General features: G+C 37.4%; 1 protein-coding gene across 5 annotated transcripts in view; it reads right to left on the minus strand.

Moving 5' to 3' along the window:
- Positions 1–19,236, minus strand: part of glb1l2 (galactosidase beta 1 like 2) — a 25,931-nt gene continuing 6,695 nt past the window's right edge. For 2 of the 5 annotated variants that reach the window (XM_067419299.1, XM_067419297.1), the window contains exons 2-19: positions 12,123–12,289; positions 11,969–12,037; positions 11,421–11,516; positions 9,348–9,456; positions 9,169–9,261; positions 8,998–9,079; positions 8,492–8,556; positions 8,237–8,321; positions 7,186–7,323; positions 6,784–6,864; positions 6,575–6,681; positions 5,782–5,928; positions 5,628–5,699; positions 5,299–5,377; positions 5,085–5,172; positions 1,132–1,240; positions 885–1,001; positions 1–714 (exon numbers count right to left, since the gene is read on the minus strand). In XM_067419299.1, coding sequence (XP_067275400.1) covers positions 604–714; positions 885–1,001; positions 1,132–1,240; positions 5,085–5,172; positions 5,299–5,377; positions 5,628–5,699; positions 5,782–5,928; positions 6,575–6,681; positions 6,784–6,864; positions 7,186–7,323; positions 8,237–8,321; positions 8,492–8,556; positions 8,998–9,079; positions 9,169–9,261; positions 9,348–9,456; positions 11,421–11,516; positions 11,969–12,037; positions 12,123–12,286 — 1,812 coding nt within the window. In that variant the 5' untranslated portion in view covers positions 12,287–12,289 and the 3' untranslated portion in view covers positions 1–603. Of the gene's footprint in view, positions 715–884; positions 1,002–1,131; positions 1,241–5,084; positions 5,173–5,298; positions 5,378–5,627; positions 5,700–5,781; positions 5,929–6,574; positions 6,682–6,783; positions 6,865–7,185; positions 7,324–8,236; positions 8,322–8,491; positions 8,557–8,997; positions 9,080–9,168; positions 9,262–9,347; positions 9,457–11,420; positions 11,517–11,968; positions 12,038–12,122; positions 12,290–13,257; positions 13,356–15,427; positions 15,480–19,236 lie in introns of those variants that run through there. The other 3 variants (XM_067419295.1, XM_067419296.1, XM_067419298.1) reach the window with 3 other exon arrangements.

Here is a 19,236-nt window from a genome sequence, read left to right on the forward strand (position 1 = left end):
AACACTCCAGTTTTTACAGAGGGATTTGTTCATTTAACATTCACTTGATTTATACATTTTTTTCCTAAAAATATTTTTTGGCTTTCTGGATGTTCACAGTATTTTCTGATTTATAGAGTTATAAAATAGACGTACAAAATCCTCATAGTAAAAAGCTGTGGCCTTTTCAGAAGGATAATGCACCCTGCTACAAAGCAAAAATGGTATAGGAATGATTTGTGGAGCACAACAACGTTTCAGGTGTTGTCTTGGCCTCCAAATTCACCAGATCTCAATCCAATCGGGCATCTGTGGGATGTGCTGAACAATCAATTAATTAAACTAATATGTCTAAAAAATTAAACAAGAATTTTGAACTTAGTTTTTCCCCATGTTTAGATCTGTGTTCTGGAAATGTTTGCAGATTAGCACAATTAGATAATGCATCATTCTCATATTTAAACATAACATTTCAGAAAACAATTTTCTTAATGTGCAGTTAATAAATCAAAAGAGGAGGTGATATACACTATTACAAAATGTTCACCATTTTCATCGATGCGATGCTGTCTGCTGTTTTAATGGATGTACGTCTGAGATCCATTGTAAAACTGCAGGTGTGCTTTAAAGAAGGGTGCAAAACAATTGTGTAGATACATCGACTGTCTTGCCATATTCTGGATTTTCAGCTAAATGGATTGTTTCCGCAGCTTTAAGTTCTTCAAAAACAACAATCTAAAAGATTGAAAAGATTGACATGTATTACATTTCATAGATTTAAAGGAAGACACAGATTTTGTATTGATTCATGCAAAATAAATTGTCTTATACCAGTTTATGGCTTTTGCTATACTACATCACAGTGAAATATTTATTTGCCAACATATTTGCACACAGCCAGTCACCTCATTATCTCCACTCCTGAGCCAGGGACCTGGGAGATAGAGGGCTTTCTGAGGACCAACCGACCAGTGGCGTCCAAGATTTTGCCCGTTCACAAAAACCACTCCTTTACTCCAATTCTGCAAACAGTACAGGAAAACATGATATGTGCTATCTTCTATCTAAGGCTGTATGGGAACATGTTACTCAAGGATAAAAGCAAATGTGAAGAAAACAAAATAAAACTGTAGAAATTTGCTGAATACTCACTGGCAGTTTAACAAAAGTATCTGTAGGCTGCTCCACTACCAGGGTTCCCTTGAAAAATGCAGGGTAGGTGGGCTTCATACCGACAGACATCCATTTCTGTGACTGCAGTCTAATGACAATTGAGAGATTCAGTTCAGTTATCCTATGATTTTTTTTAAATAACAAATGTGTTCATTATTTACCCAGATCACTTATTTACAGTTAGAAACTGCAAACCCAATTCCAAAAAAGTTTACAAATCTCATAAACTTTTTGAAACATTATGACATTTTGAAATGTCATGCCAAATATTGGCTCATTTTGGATTTCATGAGAGCTACACATTTCAAAAAAGTTGGGGCAGGTAGCAGTGAGAGGCCGGAAAAGTTAAAGGGGGGGTGAAACACTCAGTTTCAGTCAGTGTCATGTCAATCTTGAGTACCTATAGAGTAGCATTGCATCCTGCATATCTCCGAAAAGTCTTTATTTTTTTAATAATTATATAAGAAAGATGCGCTGTTCCGAGTCTTTCCGAAAAAAGCCGAGCGGGTGGGGGCGTGTCGTGTGAGCGGAGCTAAATAATGACGTGTGCAGCAGCGCGCTGTGTGTTGAGTCGAGTGCGTCGTAAAGCTGTCTCATCCCTAACAGCGGGTAAAAAACTTTATTCAAAATAAAAATATGGCTTTTAATCAGATACAGCCATACATCTATGATCCGGAATCAGACCCAGAGGCTGCAGTTGAACAGGAGCAGCAGCAAAAACGACTAGAGCAGGACGTCTGTATGTGGTACAAGTTATACACTAACTATATAATATGCTTAGCGGCTTGTGTTATTTACATATTTATACTTGAATTATATCGTCGTATTTTTGTCTTTGAAGGTGTACATGTGGGAAGTGCAGTTGTGCACGTGTGTTTGTGTGTTTACGCGTGGTTTGTGTAGACAGTAAGCGGACTAAAAAAAACACAGACATTTGAAGCAGTCTCACTCACCCTTCTAACGTTGGGACTGCTCCATCATTCAGCATTAGGCGATTGGGAAAATCCGGCGTCGAGCTGGGCCTTGTTTATGAAACAGTCGGCACCGAAATGCAGCGAACAGATATAAACATTCACGCAACTCAGTTGCTGATCCGGAAAAGCAAATTACATCCACTGTTGCCTTAACGCGGGGTTTTGGGGAATCTGTGCAGGACTGTCTTGGTCTGGCAACCAAAAACGCACTTTTTTGGTGACATTGTTATGTGCACATCAGACATCACCTGTCCAGCATCCTACAAGCCAGCGCTTTGATGGGCGTAGGCTGTTGCTTTCGCTCTCTCCCTCGCTCTCTCTCACGCGCTTCCGGTAGAATTGTCCGTAAGGCCCATACAAGGAAATTCCGCCCCCATTAACGTCAAAGGGGACGCATGATCTCAAAAAACTTGCCGAAACTTATGACTAACCGGAAGTAGTATTTTTGACAAAGAAATACTCCCATCAAACGTCCACCTTAACTTTTGAAACTTTGTCTATGTTTAGTATGGGATTCCAAGTCTTTAACAGTGTAAAAAGATCAGTATGCATGAAACAGCATTTCACCCCCCCTTTAAATGTACATGTAAGGAACAGCTGGAGGACCAATTTGCAACTTATTAGTTCAATTGGCAACATGATTAGGTATAAAAAGAGCCTCTCAGAGTGGCAGTGTCTCTCAGAAGTCAAGATGGGCAGAGGATCACCAATTCCCCCAATGCTGCGGTGAAAAATAGTGGAGCAATATCAAAAAAGAGCAAAAATTGCAAAGAGTTTGAAGTTATCATCATCTACAGTGCATAATATCATCCAAAAATTCAGAGAATCTGGAACAATCTCTGTGCGTAAGAGTCAAGGCTGGAAAACCGTACTGGATACCTGTGATTTTCGAGCCCTTAGACGGCACAGCATCACATACAGGAGTGCTACTGTAATGCAAATCACAACATGGGCTCAGGAATACTTCCAGAAAACAATGTCGGTGAACACAATACACTGTGCCATTCACCGTTGCCGGCTAAAACTCTATAGGTCAAAAAAGAAACTATATCTAAACATGATCCAGAAGTGCAGGCATTTTCTCTGGGCCAAGGCTCGTTTAAAGTGGACTGTGGCAAAGTGAAAAAATGTTCTGTGGTCAGACGAATCAAAATTTAAAGTTCTTTTTGGAAAACTGGGATGCCATGTCATCCGGACTAAAGACGATAAGGACAACCCAAGTTGTTATCAGTGCTCTGTTCAGAAGCCTGCATCTCTGATGGTATGGGGTCGCATGAGTGTGTGTGGCATGGGCAGCTTACACATCTGGAAAGGCACCATGAATGCTGAAAGGCATACTGTATACAAGTTCTAGAACAACAAATGCTCCCATCCAGACATCGTCTTTTTCAAGGAAGACCTTGCATTTTCCAACATGATAATGCCAGACCACATACTGCATCAATTACAACATCATGGCTGCGTAGAAGAAGGATCCGGGTACCTAAATGGCCAGCCTGCAGTCCAGATCTTTTACTCATAGAAAACATTTGGCACATCATAAAGAGGAAGATGTGACAAAGAAGACCTAAGACAGTTGAGCAAATAGAGGCCTGTATTAGACAAGAATGGGACAACATTCCTATTCCTAAACCTGAGCAACTTGTCTCCTCAGTACCCAGATATTTACAGACTGTTATAAAAAGAAGAGGGGATGCCACACAGTGGTAAGCATGACCTTGTTCCAACTTTTTTGAGATGTGTTGATGACATGAAATATAAAATCTATTAAATTATTTTACATTTGATGTCATGTTGTATTCTAAATAAAATATTGAAATTTGAAACTTCCACATCATTAAATAAAAAATTTATTCACAATTTGTACAGTGACCCAACTTGTTTGGAATCGGGTTTGTATTAAGCTCATCCAACTATAGTAAGAAAACATTTGTCAAGACAATAGTAGAATAATTGATAGGTTGAAGGCACAGAAGAATCAAAACAAATTATGACTTGTTCTTGTCCATTTCTTATTTTGCAATTATGGGTCAGATTTACTCACATCTTGCGCCCACAAACCCTCTTTTGGCGTAAAAAAAAAAAAAAAAAAAACTACTGTCAGGATTTACTAAAAACGCAGTGATAAAATTTAATTTTTTCGGGTGATTATTCTGCTCCTTTTGCATATGGATTTATAGGAGTTTCCCTTTCAGGCGCAGTTTATTTATAGGAGGAGAGTATATAAATGAATCATGCAAGGTGATTTACTAAGGATTGCTCTCTCGTCAATTTACTGGTATTTGCAGCATTATTTACAGCCCAAAAAAGGCATGTTCTAAACCAGATGCTAATTTGCACCGCTCTTGGAAGATTGTGCTGGTCATTAAGGAAATGATTTGCTGTGTCTGTTTGTGTTTGCGTGATGCACGTCAGCCGTAGTTCACGAGCAGAACTTTCTTCTCCCATCTAGACTTTTTTGGAATTGCACACCCACGCTAATTTGGCCAGTTTAGTAAATCTGGCCCTATATCTTCAGCCAGGGCCTACGGTGATAGATGATATCAGTTCTTAAACCCCAGAGAAGCCAGTGATTCCTGACATTAAAGTTACCCATTTTAGTTTAACACAATTATGGAAGCTGTATCCGCCATGGAATAAAAAAAAAAAAAAAAAGGTAATTGTGACTTTTCTAAATTTTAATTTTCACCTTTTATATCTCACAACTCCGACTTTATAAGTTGCTTTTGGGAGTGTATAATTCACAATTCTGACTTTTTTATTCCTCAATTCCAATCTCATAATTTACTTTTTTTCTCAGAATTGTGAGATACAAACTCGTAATTGCCAGAAAAAAAAACATGCAATTACCTTTTTTATTTTAGCAATGTTAATAGTTCCTGTATATAGTTCCGTGGTGGGAAACAAGCTTCCATACACTATATACACACAATACAGAAGCAAATACTCAGAATTAACCTGTTTATGAAACTTGTTTTCATATCCAAACAGTACATGGAGAACTTTTTTAGAGGTACATCATCCAGAGTTATATCTCCAACAAGCCCTGCATGGATGAAAACAATAATGAATGGCATGCTGTTAATGTCACTACACCCCTTATCATATCTATTACAGTATTGTGACATACATAATCAATAAATTAATTTTTATTAAATCAATCTTTCCACACCTTTCTGCTGGTTGTCCAGGGCTGGACCATAGTTCACTCGCCCGCAGTTCTCAACAAGCAAACTCAAGGTCCTCTCACTCTATAAAAGGAAATCCAATAAACGCACAATAATTCATCGTAAAATGTAATATTACGGTATATACCATAGGTATATACATTCTAGGGAAAGAATGAAAATGAGCACAAAGTGCTCAAATCTTTTTTACTTTATAATACTATAATATTATTATGATAGCAACTTTTATATTTATATTATACATTTATATTATAATTTATATTAATATGTTTATTTATATTGTATTTTAAGAACAGCAGTGTATCATATTTACCTTACTCTGAGATATTTTAACTTTCTGAGTTCTATAGTCCAAAACACCGATCAGTTCTCTGTCAATAAACACCTTCAATAAGAGATTAGAATTCAGTTCTCTCCTTAATTTGATTTATTTTACACTTTATTAAATAAATAAGAAAATATATTACCAGAGCTCTGTCACGAACATGGTTCCTTGAGTTAAGTTCTCCACCTGAATAAATGTCAGTCTGATAGAGTGTGTACCCATAGGACTGACCATTGTTGTGGTTTGCAGGAAGGTTCTCCATGCTGATAGGATCATCAGCTCGGAAATGCTATGTTGAACAAATGGTGTTTAGTCATTGTGGGATCATTTCTTGCAAAAATGTTCACCTATTTATACTTTTTTCAATAACATATAACATCATATGCAAAAGCATATTTTTTCCTAGTGTGGCATATTTCCTAGTAAAACAGTATATTTAATGATAGAACTAAAATTATGTAAACTAGGTCAGTTTTGATGAAATGGAAGCTCAAATGCTCAAATGGGCATGTTTGATGTGTGAAAACTAGGTTTGTGAGGTTTGTGTTCACGCATGAAGCAAGCACATAAAGTTGTGCTTCTGTGTAGGTATGGTACTTTGATCAATGTTTAGGTCAATCTGTTCATCATATAAAGTGATCGTTTCACTTCAGAAGACTAAAGAGGATTACATTTCTCAATTCATATGGATTACATTTACAATGTCTTTCTAAATGTTTTGAAGCTTGGAAATTGCTTTGGCTGTGGGAATTTTCGACAAATTTAAAGAAAAATGCATTTGCTTATTTGTGTTCCCAAGATGAACGAAAGTCTGGATGTTTGAAACAACATGAATGTGAGTAAATTATGACAGAACTTTCATTTTTGGGTGAACTATCCCTTTAAGGGAAAGTAAAGCTGTACAAGATTGTTAGAATGGGACACATTGTTCTTACTGTTTCTGCACACTGAAGACTCTCCCATAGAGAAATGTAGTGAGAAACAACCACTGGCTCATATGCTTTCCTGCTCTGCACAGCTGGCAGCTCTGATTTCGGCTCCTCTGTCATAGATCGAGACAGACAGAGATAAAGAGACAAGCAAAGGGGGGCAGAGATATTTAACAGCAGGTTCTGTAATCAGGGACCACAGTGTAAACACGTACTGTTGTAGGTGCTCAGCAGATTCCTCAAGAGATGATACTTGGATGTATAATCACCACTCTCAGTCAATGGAGCATCATAATCTAAAAGAGACAAGGAAGTTGTGATGTTTAAATGCCAAATGCTTTAAAAACATAGTTACAGTACCATTCAAAAGTTTGGGGACAGCAATGTTTTTGATACTTTTGAAAATACAGCCCATGGCCTGTCAACTATTTGGTTACTAAATATCTTTATATATATATATATATATATATATATATATATATATATATATATATATATATATATATATATATATATATATATATATATATATATATATATATATATGTGTGTGTGAACTGTCTGTTTCACATGTGCATTATAATTGTATAATTTAATGAATATTAAAACTACAGAACCATAGCTGCTCGTCTGTGGTTTGTAGGTGCCCAGGTCCACTGCGCCGTTCATGAATCCAAAGCTGGTTCCCCCATGAAACATGTAAAAATTGATGGAGATGCCACGATCTAGAAGCTCTCGCACTATGGAAATCATTTCTGTCATAACAGAAAAAATGCAGACACAATATGTGTCAAAAAAGCAGAGAGAATTTATCAGGCAGTAAAGAATATACTGACAAGAGAAAGTGGATCATGCAATGCAAATGGATCGTTTTCCTGCAAAAAGTACATTTAGATACAGATTTTAAAGGGGACCTATTATGCAAAATTCACTTTTACATGGTGTTTGAAAATAAATGTGTGTTGGCAGTGTGTACACAGCCACCCTATAATGGTAAAAATCCACTAACTCCTCTTTTTGAATCCCCATAAATTATAACCAGTGCCTCAGAACAAACAGTTTGCATTTTTTATGCAATGTGACGTTATATATGTTTATCTCCCGCCCACGACTGCAGACAGACTCTGCCCTATTAGCATAGACCCCGCCCTCACTGAGCTGAACACAGTCCGCCATTCGGTGTGTGCGCTTCGGATGTGTGTGCTCTAAAACCATATATCCGAAGTTTAGACTGATATGGCTTTAAAACTCATGCAGATAATACACTTTCATGATGATGAAGAACTGCAATTTCACTTGAGCATAATCGCAAGATAATAATCAAAATCAAACAGATGTTTTAGTTTTTGACCTAAGGCATGAGCTGTACAGGCTCCGCCCTCTTCTGGAAGGAGAGCAGCAGCTCATTTGCATGTAAAGATACATGCACAAAAACAGCATGTTTTTCCTTCCACTCAAAAATGGGCATTTACAAAGTATAATAAATGATCTGTTGGGTATGAAACCTCACAGACACATTCTAGCGAAACCTGAGACCTATATTACATATTTTAAAAGGGGGCATAATAGGTACCCTTTAAAGTCAGTGCCTATTCTATGTGGGTTTTTTTCTCTATGCCTTGGTAGACTGTCAGTGTCCATATCCACATGATGAGGCAGATCCTTTACCTTGCGCAGGGAAAACATGATGAGGTTCTCCCCAGACATCAAACCACCCAGACCAATACTCCATCACCATCAGCGGCTTCTTTGGCTGCGGCACAGAAAAGGCTCTCACAGACATCTCTTTTGTGCTGCCTACATGTTGTATTTACAGTTTATCATCTTCCAAAAGTATAAGAGGTTTTACTTAGGCTGTACGAAATATGGCAGATTTAAATGCAGATATGGCAAGTTTAACAAAGTAAATTGTAAATTACTGACCTGCAATTCTGCTAAATGCTGTACATCACCAGATGAAAGTCTCTGCAGGTTCACTGTCTGCAAGACTTTTAGAAGAAGTGAAAACAATTACATTTAATCTGTGGGAGAAGAATATTACTTACCTACCGTTCAAAGTTTGTGGTCAATACATTTTTTTTTAAATAAATGAATCAGCAAGGAGGCATTACATTGATCCAAATTATACTTTTATGTTGTAACAAAATGTATACTTTCAAATAAATGCAAAGATAATGAAAAATAATCTAATACGGGTGTCCACAAAAACTGTTAAGCATCACAACTTTTTTCAACTTCAAACAGCAAATCAGCATAATGGAGTAAATTCTGAATGATAATCTGACACTGAAGACTGGAATAATGATGCTGAACATTCAGCTTTAACATCACATGAATACATTAAAAATACATTAAAATAGAAACCATTTTATTTTATAATATTTTTGATTAAATAAATGCAGTCTTGGTGAGCAATATATAAACGTTACCTCCATCCACCCCTCCACATTTTAACCCTTCGTGGTTGTCTGATGTCAGAAGAAGCTCCGAGATTCCCCTAGACAGTAATGCCTGTTGATTTTAAGAGAAACTGTGTAAGTATAAAAGAAATGGATTACTATATTCCAGAGTAAAGTTGATGATTTAATTTTATTCCATACCTCTTTGATGAACGACAGATATTGCTCATCCTTTGCATATGAACCATATTCATTTTCTACTTGGACAGCAATAATAGGGCCTCCATTCTTAAACTGCAGGGAGGGCAATGGAAGCAGTTTAAAATAATAATTAACAATTATAATTTATGCAATCATTTTCAACAAATAAAAACAGGTACCTGGAGGGGTGTGATTCTCGGAATCAGATTATCAAAGTACGAGTTCACAGCATTTGTGAAACCAGAGTAGGTCGTTCTTAATTTCATTTTCTTATCTTGCAGCAGCCAACTAATTAAAACAAAGTAAAAAAAAAGTAAATAAAAATAGTATTAGGCTACTAATGCAAACCTGTGATATTAACCCTCTGGTGCTGTTCGGTTCATTTTTTTAATTTTTTGTTTTGTTTTGTTTTTTGCAATTTTTTCCCTTCACAGGTGGTACAAAACTTAATAAAGGTTTTGGCACTTGCTGTGTGAAAAAAAACAAAAAAACAAATCATGGACATGATTCAAAACCGTTTAATGGTCCTTAAAATACTAGTCAAACTTATATAGATCGCAGCTCTGACCACTTTAGAAATTAATGAAAGACAAATTGTATCTACTGGAATGCGTGGTTCTGCGCACAAACAAATTCTTACTGAAAGCTCATTTTTTGAGATATCAAATAAAATTTGGAAGATAGCTAGATTTATGGCACAGTTTTAGTAAAATATGTAAAATGTGCTTTGGCAAATATATATTTCATTTAAAAAAATTAAAGGGGTCATGAATTGAGAAATAAATTTCCCCTTGAGATTTTGATATATAAAATGTCATGGTAGTATAGGAATATTCTGTACGTTTCGGAGCTAAAACTTCCATGTTAGTCAAAGAAAATATTTTATTGACAGCTGGCTCATCAAATGAGGGATCTGCAAATGTCGCTGTGATGACAGAGAGCAGTGAAATACCATCTTAACAGAGGAAGATTAAGAATAGATAAATAACATATTTGGAGCCTATGTGGCACTAAACAAGCCTGGTCTTACCAGACTCTCATACATTTCATTTGTACATAGAGTCTAGCCACTTGACAAGCGTTTATTTCCACGAAGGCAGGTACTCTGTTGAAGTTTAAAACTATTGGATCTGCCCCCTGAGCCACTCTGGATCTGCCATAACCAATCTCTAACGTTTAGTCGTGATGTATGTCATGCGCCCTTTGCCTGTTTCACACATGGAAATCCGTCAAAATAAATCTGCACTTGTGCAGGCTACCTCAGTGATAAAACCATGGGATAAAACCTAAAACTCGTGCATTCGGATTGTGATTTATTCACGCCACGGTGGAGGAAGTTTTGTGATCGGGAACGCGCTGATCATGTGGTCCGTAACATGATTGTATGCTGTAAATAAAATGTCATATGCTTGCTTGGTATGATAATAAATGCTGCTATAAATGACGGACCAAATCAAATGTTTACGTGCTTTTATTTTAATTTGTTTGAGCAGTGATGAAATATATTGCTCTTGTAAATACTTGCCAGCATTTTAAAGAAATACAAGTCTAGAAATGCATCCAAATAACAGCAAAGCGCACCCGTACGGTGCTCTGCAGGGGTCAAAAATGATTATAAACAGTACATTTTTAAGTGATATATTCTTGAAAACTCATGTGGATTCGGACAGCTATTACATCACCACACAAACTGTTTGACAAAAGCCGGGGATTTTTACGCAGATGGTGGGAGACGGATGGCAATAAAATAACTGACTATAGCCCCTGTAAATGATGACAATACCTTCCGACCCCACGAGAAACAGTTTACGTCCGAACAGGGCTTTAGCCAACTCCTTCACCACTAAAGGAGCGAGCTGGAAAGTTAAACTTTTCCCGAATTCACCCTGTTGGGGTTGACAATCAAGGTTGACAATTGTTAAGTTGACATAAGTTGACAATTTATCTCTAAAAAGAGAGTGTGCTCCAAAGATTCAAGAGAACGTTTAAGTTAGAAATGTAATGTTCAGGTCCATATTCAAAAAGTGACTACTACAAAATTGTCATTTAGTACCATAAAATATATAAATAAAATATATAATCAATCTTAAAATATAGTATAATCATTTCATTGAAATAGGAAAAGGTCATTTTTGACCAGCACACGAACAGTACCAGAGACTAAAGCAAACATAAAAGATGCACACACCTTCACATTCACCACAAAAAAATATATATAATAATAATTTTCATAGCACAAGGGATGCACTAACCTTGGTAATCCACCCAAATCCCACTCGGCACAGATATATGGCCCTGGACGCAGAATCACCCAGAGGCCCAATTCCCCTGCGAGACGAATGTACGCCCTTTAAACAAGCAAAAGTGTTTGATAAATTGATGAGTACAGTGGTGAAAATAAAACATGAAGTGTTTATTGCTGAGGCAACCATCATTGTGGGTCATACAAGGCTGTAAGGGTTTTCAGCCCCCGGAAAAAATACTTATATTGAAAGCGGGATAAAACTTAAAAGCCAAGTATGATCAAAATATCATGTATATTTTATTGGAAATGATTGCTTTTTAGTATGGTTAGGTTAAGCATGGGTTAAGGTGTAAGGGAATGGTCAACAGTGTAATTATAGTTGATAACAGCTGCATGTACATGCAGGTATTAAATATAAGCACAATGTAAAAACATGCATGTGCACAATAAGTGCATCGTATCAAATTATTAATTTAAATGTACGTACACAGTAGTTAAAGACACTTAATATAGAGTATAACACACACAAACCAAAAATAAATAGAAACATCTTACTCCATATCCAGCTGCTCTTGAAACATATAAACTCCTCTTTCTGGTTCATGCAGATTCCATGGCACATACCTGACAGACAGAATGAATAAGACTCTTCAAGATGATTTTGAAGAGAAAGAAAAAACCTATCCTTGAACCCCTGTCATGGTCTTACGTGGTTAAAGTATTAAGGCCACAGGCCTTCAGTTTCAGCAGCCGGTCTCTCCAGTATGCCCTGTGGACCCGAAAGTAATGAATGGAGCCTCCTAGGATCAGAAATGGTTCTCCTCTTAAAGTGAAGTGGGTCGAGTCTGCCCTCAGTCCCTCTCTCGCTGACATTCTCTGAAAGAGCCCCAACAAGATTAAAAAAATTACAGAATATTTTATATAAAATACAACACCTATTTTACACTGGATCTGGTGCAGTTTGTGTATTTACTGCATTTTGCCTTTGTAGCGTCCCTATCAACGTTTTTTGTAAACAGCAATTTCCTAAGAGCACATTCTCCCTGTTTGTTGCTGTAATGTTTTGTCAATCTGTCCCTTGTGAAGAAGAAGTGTGCTTAATGTGCACTTGTAGTATACTTCAAATCTTAAAAGTATGATTTTAAAAAGTGTACTTGCAGATAATACAATATTAATGAAATGTAAGCCCACTTAAGTGTCCTTAAAGAGAGTACGCTATCATGACTGTTTCTTAAGACATGGACTTAAATGGACTAATAATGTTGAATTCAAAGTTTTACTAGAGCATTTTAAATCATTAGGTTTTGATAATCTTTTGTCATGCTTTAAAGAAGTACACTTATTTTGAAGTGTTGACTAACATACTAAAGCACATACTTTACAACAATTTTAACTGTAGTTTGTTAATTGATATTATATAAAGTTCATATATTTGAATTGCTCTAAACTAAAATTGTGTCATTTCAAAAGTGTAATTACAAATTATATTTAAATACATGACACACGAGTTTCTATAGAAATATATATTTTTAAATATATAAATTATATTTAAGTTTCCCATTCATATATACAGCACAGTTTAACTATATTTCAAAGACAACAGGAGTAATGAAATTACATATAAAGGTGTAGCTGATTGGATTTAATATACATTTCAACTACAATACATTTAATTTATTTGTAAATAACATGCAATTAGGTGTCTGAAAATATTGCATTTAATTTGTGCATTTAATAGTATATTATTTAAAACATATTATTTCCCTAATAAATACTTTTTAAATGTTTGCTTTTAACAAGGGTTATAACATACATAACATATAACAACACAGATGTAGTCTTACCTTACATTAAAAAAGTCGCACAACGCAATTACACTAACTGTTATTAAGAGGAGCACTAATCAAAGCTGTGGCCACGGTACCAGCTGGAGCAGAGCGAAAACAATGAAGCAATGCCCAGAACACACCAATACAAAGAGAACAATGAAGGCTTTGTTTTGAAGAGAAAACAAATGGATTCAAAGTTCAAGGTCATCTAATTTGTCACATACATATACATGTGATGCAATGTAGTTAAATGGTATTCCCCTAAGTTCTCGTCCTAAATTGCAACAATACAAACAAGAAGTTAAGTACAAATAAACCAATAATAATATATAATACAAACATTAATATAAAATCAGTATAGGGTAATGTCTGTGTCTGTATGCAATGTATGTTTTTTACGTAGCTTAAAATTTCTACAGACTCATCCATTGTCCTTATTCAAATTTCCTCTGATCCAGATGTGAAAGAGCAGAGTGTGAACATGGTTATAAGCATAATATGTACCTATATAGGCTTATGCAAACTGTAAATGGACCAGACCACTGGGAAGAGAGAAACAAATATATATAATCTCTATCCAAATTTTGTACTAATATTGCCAACCTCAAATCGTGAATACAATATATTTCAATCATTAGCTAAGGAAGCATAAAGCATTGCCATTATTGATACACCGATCAGGCATAACATTATGACATCATAATATTGTGTTAGTCCCCCTTTTGCTGCCAAAACACTCCGCTGAAGGTGTGCTGTGGGATCTGGCACCAAGATGTTAGCAGCAGATCCTGGAAGTTGTAAGGTGGGGCCTCCGTTGTTTGGACTTGTTCGTTCAGCACATCCCACAGATGCTCGATTGGATTGAGATCTTGGGAATTTTGAAGTCAACACCTGAAACTCGTTGTTGTGCTCCTCAAAACATTCCTGAAACATTTTAGCTTTGTGCCAGGGCACATTATCCCGCTGAAAGAGGCCATGGACACCAGAGAACACAGTTTCCTGATGATACCGTTAGCGCTTTCGACGGTGGACAGAGGTCAGGAGTGGCACCCTGAGTGGTCTGCGGCTGTGCAGCCCCATACGCAACAAAATGTGATGCACTGTGTATTCTGACACCTTTTTATCAGAATCAGCATTAACTTCTTGAGCAATTTGTGCTACAGTAGATCATCTCTTTGATCGAAACACATGGGCCAGCCTTTGCTCCCCACGGGCATCAATGAGCCTTGGCCACCCATGCCTCTGTCACCGGTTCCCCACTCCCTCTTTGGAGCACTTTTGATAGATACTGACCACTGCAGAGTGGTCAGTATCTATGTGGCACTCAGTATTAGAGTGGCAGGGAACACCCAAGAGCTACAGTTTTGGAGATGCTCTGACCCAATGTCTAGCCATCACAATTTGGCCTTTGTCAAACTCGCTCAAATCCTTACGCTTGCCCATTTTTCCTGTTTCTAACACATCAACTTACTTTGCGGACAAAATGTTCACTTGCCGTGATAATCAGTGTTTTTCACTTCAGCTGTCATAATGTTTTGCCTGATTTGTGTATAGTCTGCTGTTGTGGTGGTTTGGGGTGGAAGACTAGAAACATATACATATTATTATCCACGAGATTCCAAAGTTGAATAGTTTTGTACAAGAAAAGTTATTTCATTTTTTGACTCCACTCTTTGAAAAAAGGACTTTGCCACTTCTGCTACATTGATCACATGCTGCCACCATGCGGTGTGAAACCATATCTTGACATTTCTACTTTTTCAGATTGCTTGATGTTTGTGATTAAGCAATCTGAATAGTAGAAATGTCAAGATGTTCAAAAATTCAACGACTTTTTTTAAATAAACAAAACAATAACTAAATCTATGCACTGGTCTATAGGCTATCAATTATCATTTAGATCAGTGACTAGCCTATGTCTAAAAAGCAACAATTTCCTTATTTTGCCAATAGCAACATAACAACAGAACTGGCAAAAACACCAAATAACTGTATCAATCATAGTTCTAAATATAAATTCATATTTTCTGCTTTGAAAACTGATTTGATCTTAGTTTGCTAAATGTAGACAGAACAGACTAAAAAAACTAAAATAGTCACATGAAGACGCTTCCTATTATACATGCTTATAATAGCCTATACACAGTAATAAATTAAATAAAAAAACCATGGACACTTTAACTACCCTTGACGATTGCAGTTTTCCTCGATGTGTTGACGTTCCGTTTATGACAGGAAGTCAGGGCGGGACATAACAAAATGATTTTTAAATAGCCAATAGCGTTTATTTACGTCTTACATTTTATTTCTGCACCGTAAAGGGTGCACACTCCGCAAGAACACAGAACAAAGTTCTCGCTGCCCTGGTTCGGGAGTTCTTCTCGCAGCTTGCTCTCGATACATCACCTGAGCAGAACTTTTTTCTTGCGGTGTCTAAGAACTATAGTGTGTGATCGGTCATACATTTAAAGTGGGCGGTGTTAATGCAAACGCAGATCGGCATCTGCTTTTCTCGTGAGTAGGCATACTGTTATTGGCACATCGAGAAAACGAGCTAATTTCTTTGTTTGATAAAAGGAAATTAACTCTTTAACATTATCTTGTTTTATTTGAACGAAGTTTATGAGATCCTGTGTCAGCTCCAAATAAATCAGCTATTTAAATTGCAGTAGGTTAAACTGTTTCCACTGTATTTTTGATCAAATAAATGCAGCCTTTGTGAGCATAAGAGACTTCTTTTAAAAGAAGAAATGTTGGTGGATTTATTTCAAACATTAAACAAAGCTTGTTTAAATATATTTTGGCGGAAATAGACATGCTACTTGTATTTGTTGAAACTGGAAGCTATGCTGTAGCCTACTCCGTCCAAAACATGCTGCATGTCAAATAAGATATTTGCTCTAAACCAAATCACATTCTCAAAGCTATCCATTCATAAAAAGGTTACCGGGCAACTAGCGCCAGCAGATTTTTTTCCTGCACTGTGGACTTTGAACCCTGACGAACAAGATAGTCCCATAGACCGTAAAAAAATATGTAAATGAGAGGGAGACTGCAGGCTTGGATAGTCCAGCCGATGGCACCGCGAGCTCGTGCAGCGCTGTCAGAATCAATCCGTGCATTAGACAACGTAACATTTTGCAGTTTATTTAGTGATTGTTTTAAGGCCATTTCGCGATTTCAAACATAAAGTAACATGCAGCGGCGGCAAGAAGTCATTTCAAGTGCTTTTAGGGCCCCCTGGTGGCCAAAGGGCCCTAAGCAGCCGCTTAGTTTGCTAATGCCTTATGCCTACTTTTTTAAAATAAAATAAAAATGTTTATAAAGGGGTATGCTGTTTTGATGGCCCCTGGTTTAATAAAAAATAGTTTATAAAGGGGTATGCTGTTTTGTATGGATGATGGCCCCTGGTTAAAAAAAAAAAAAGTTTATAAAGGGGTATGCTGTTTTGATGGCCCCTGGTTTAATAAAAAAAATCGTTTATAAAGGGGTATGCTGTTTTTTTGGCCTCTGGTTTAATACAAATACAGTTTATAAAGCGGTATGCTGTTTTGATGGCCCCTGGTTTAATAAAAATAGTTTATAAAGGGGTATGCTGTTTTGATGGCCCCTGGTTTAATAAAAATAGTTTATAAAGGGGTATGCTGTTTTGATGGCCCCTGGGTTAATACAAATACTGTTTATAAAGGTGTATGCTGATTTGATTAATAAAAAATAGTTTATAAAGGGGTATGCTGTTTTGATTAATAAAAAATAGTTTATAAAGGGGTATGCTGTTTTGATTAATAAAAAATAGTTTATAAAGGGGTATGCTGTTTTGATTAATAAAAAATAGTTTATAAAGGGGTATGCTGTTTTGATTAATAAAAAATAGTTTATAAAGGGGTATGCTGTTTTGATGGCCCCTGGTTTAATACAAATACTGTTTATAAAGGTGTATGCTGATTTGATGGCCCCTGGTTTAATAAAAAAAAATGTTCATAAAGGGGTATTCTTTTTTGATGGCCCCTGGTTTAATAATAAATAAAAAAAAATGAAGTGTTGGGGTATCCTTTTTAGTTAGTTTTCACACTTACCAGCATACCCCTTCATATTTCTGTGTATCTTTCTAAAAGAAAATAAATTATAAAAACATTCATTGTTTATAGACTGGTTGAATTTTTTTAATACAAATGTCAAATTTACAATATGTATAACAGAACTTTTCAACAGTGTGAGGCAAACTATGCATTTATCACACATGTAGCGAAGGGCTATGTAAAGATGTTTGGGCTAGTTTAGATCACAGTGAACCAGGTGTGTCGAACAGAACACCACAGAGTGAAGGGTCAATTTAACTGCTGTATTCTCAATGGTGTGCAGATATCAACATCAGAGGGTGGAGTCAGCCTTTACATAAACATTAACACATAGCGTGAAGCACCAGGACTGGGGAGGGTTTTGCTGTCGGAGCCGATGAGGATTTCTTTGCAGCGTTCGGAGGAGATGGATTTCTGTCGCTTAGTTTTCTGTCGCTTTTGAACGTGAGGATAATGTGTGTGTGTGTGTGTGTGTGTGTGTGTGGTTTTCCTATAGGACGCACACGAACACAAGCTGCACCCAAACTGAGGCTTACAATGACTTTAATGATCGTCTTCAGGGCTTATGAATGCCTTAAACTTGATCCTGCAGCAGCTGATGCAATCTGCCGTCCACGCCGTGCTGAATGAACAGTGCCTCTCTTCCAGCCACGCGCACACTGCGCACCTTCATAATAAGATTCCCCGCTTTGGCCAGCGCATCATTGCTCTGACACTCCCCCCCTCAAGAGGCCTTTTGCACCGCCGCCCCCAAATTGCGTGCAATTTGCTCATGTAAAAGGCTCACTTCTCAGTCTGTGGACACCGGAGGTTCTTCCACATCCTCCTCATCATCTGGGATGAGTAATAATGTAATAAGCCGGGCAACTGGCCGGGTGTAGACCCTGTTCTTGACCTGGATGTCTGCAGATTGCACATGCCCACTCGGATGACTTTAACTATTCTGCCAACTGGCCAGAGTGCCCTGGGAAACTGGGGCTCCATCAGCAGGACTACAGAACCTACTGTCAGATTGCCTGGGGCACCATGCCACTTCTGTCTACATTGGAGGGTTGGCAGGTAACATCGGATGAATCTTGCCCAGAAGTGATCTGCTATTTACATTTACATTTATGCATTTGGCAGACGCTTTTATCTATAGCGACTTACATTGCATTCAAGGTACACATTTTTACATTATTGTCATTTCTTGCTTTTCCTGGGAATCGAACCCATGACCTTGGCGTTGCTAGCGCCATGCTCTACTAGTTGAGCTACAGGAAAGCCATGACTTGACAGTGTCAGCATCTCCGTCTACTTATTCCTTCACTCTTAGGGTAGACAACTGAAGGTATTACTCCATCCAGCCACCCCATTAATAGGCCATTTGGGGTCACGGCGTCCACATCAGCAACACTGGATGAGGTATAGCCCAGAGTTATGGTATTCAGTATAACCTCTAGCAGGGTAGTTTGTAATACCTCCTCTGAAATGGGTTGGACTCATATGACAGTATACATTGCAGTCTTGACAGACCTGATCTCCCTCTCCCATGTTCCCCCAAAGTGAGGAGCTGCCGGGGGATTGAAGCGTAAAACAATCTTCTGCTTGGCTAGGAGTCGTTGGAGGTCGGAAGACATGCTATTAAAAGACTCACAGGGTTGCTTCTCTCCTGCCTTAAAGTTCGTACCCTGGTTGGAATAGAGCTCAGCTGGAGTCCCTTTGTGAGCAATGAAACGCCTGAGGCTCATCAGGAAACAGTCTGCATCCATTCTGTGCAGGAGGTCTAGATGCACTGCTCGGGTGGTAAGGCATTTATTGATGATGCCCCATCTTTTCTCTGACCGTCGTCCTATCTTGACTCGGAAGGGCCCAAACCAGTCGATGCCTGTAGAGTAGAACGGTTTGTATAAGCGTAGATGGGTCACAGGTAGAT

This window comes from Pseudorasbora parva, chromosome 16 (assembly GCF_024679245.1).
Source record: "Pseudorasbora parva isolate DD20220531a chromosome 16, ASM2467924v1, whole genome shotgun sequence".
NCBI classification, from domain to species: domain Eukaryota; kingdom Metazoa; phylum Chordata; class Actinopteri; order Cypriniformes; family Gobionidae; genus Pseudorasbora; species Pseudorasbora parva.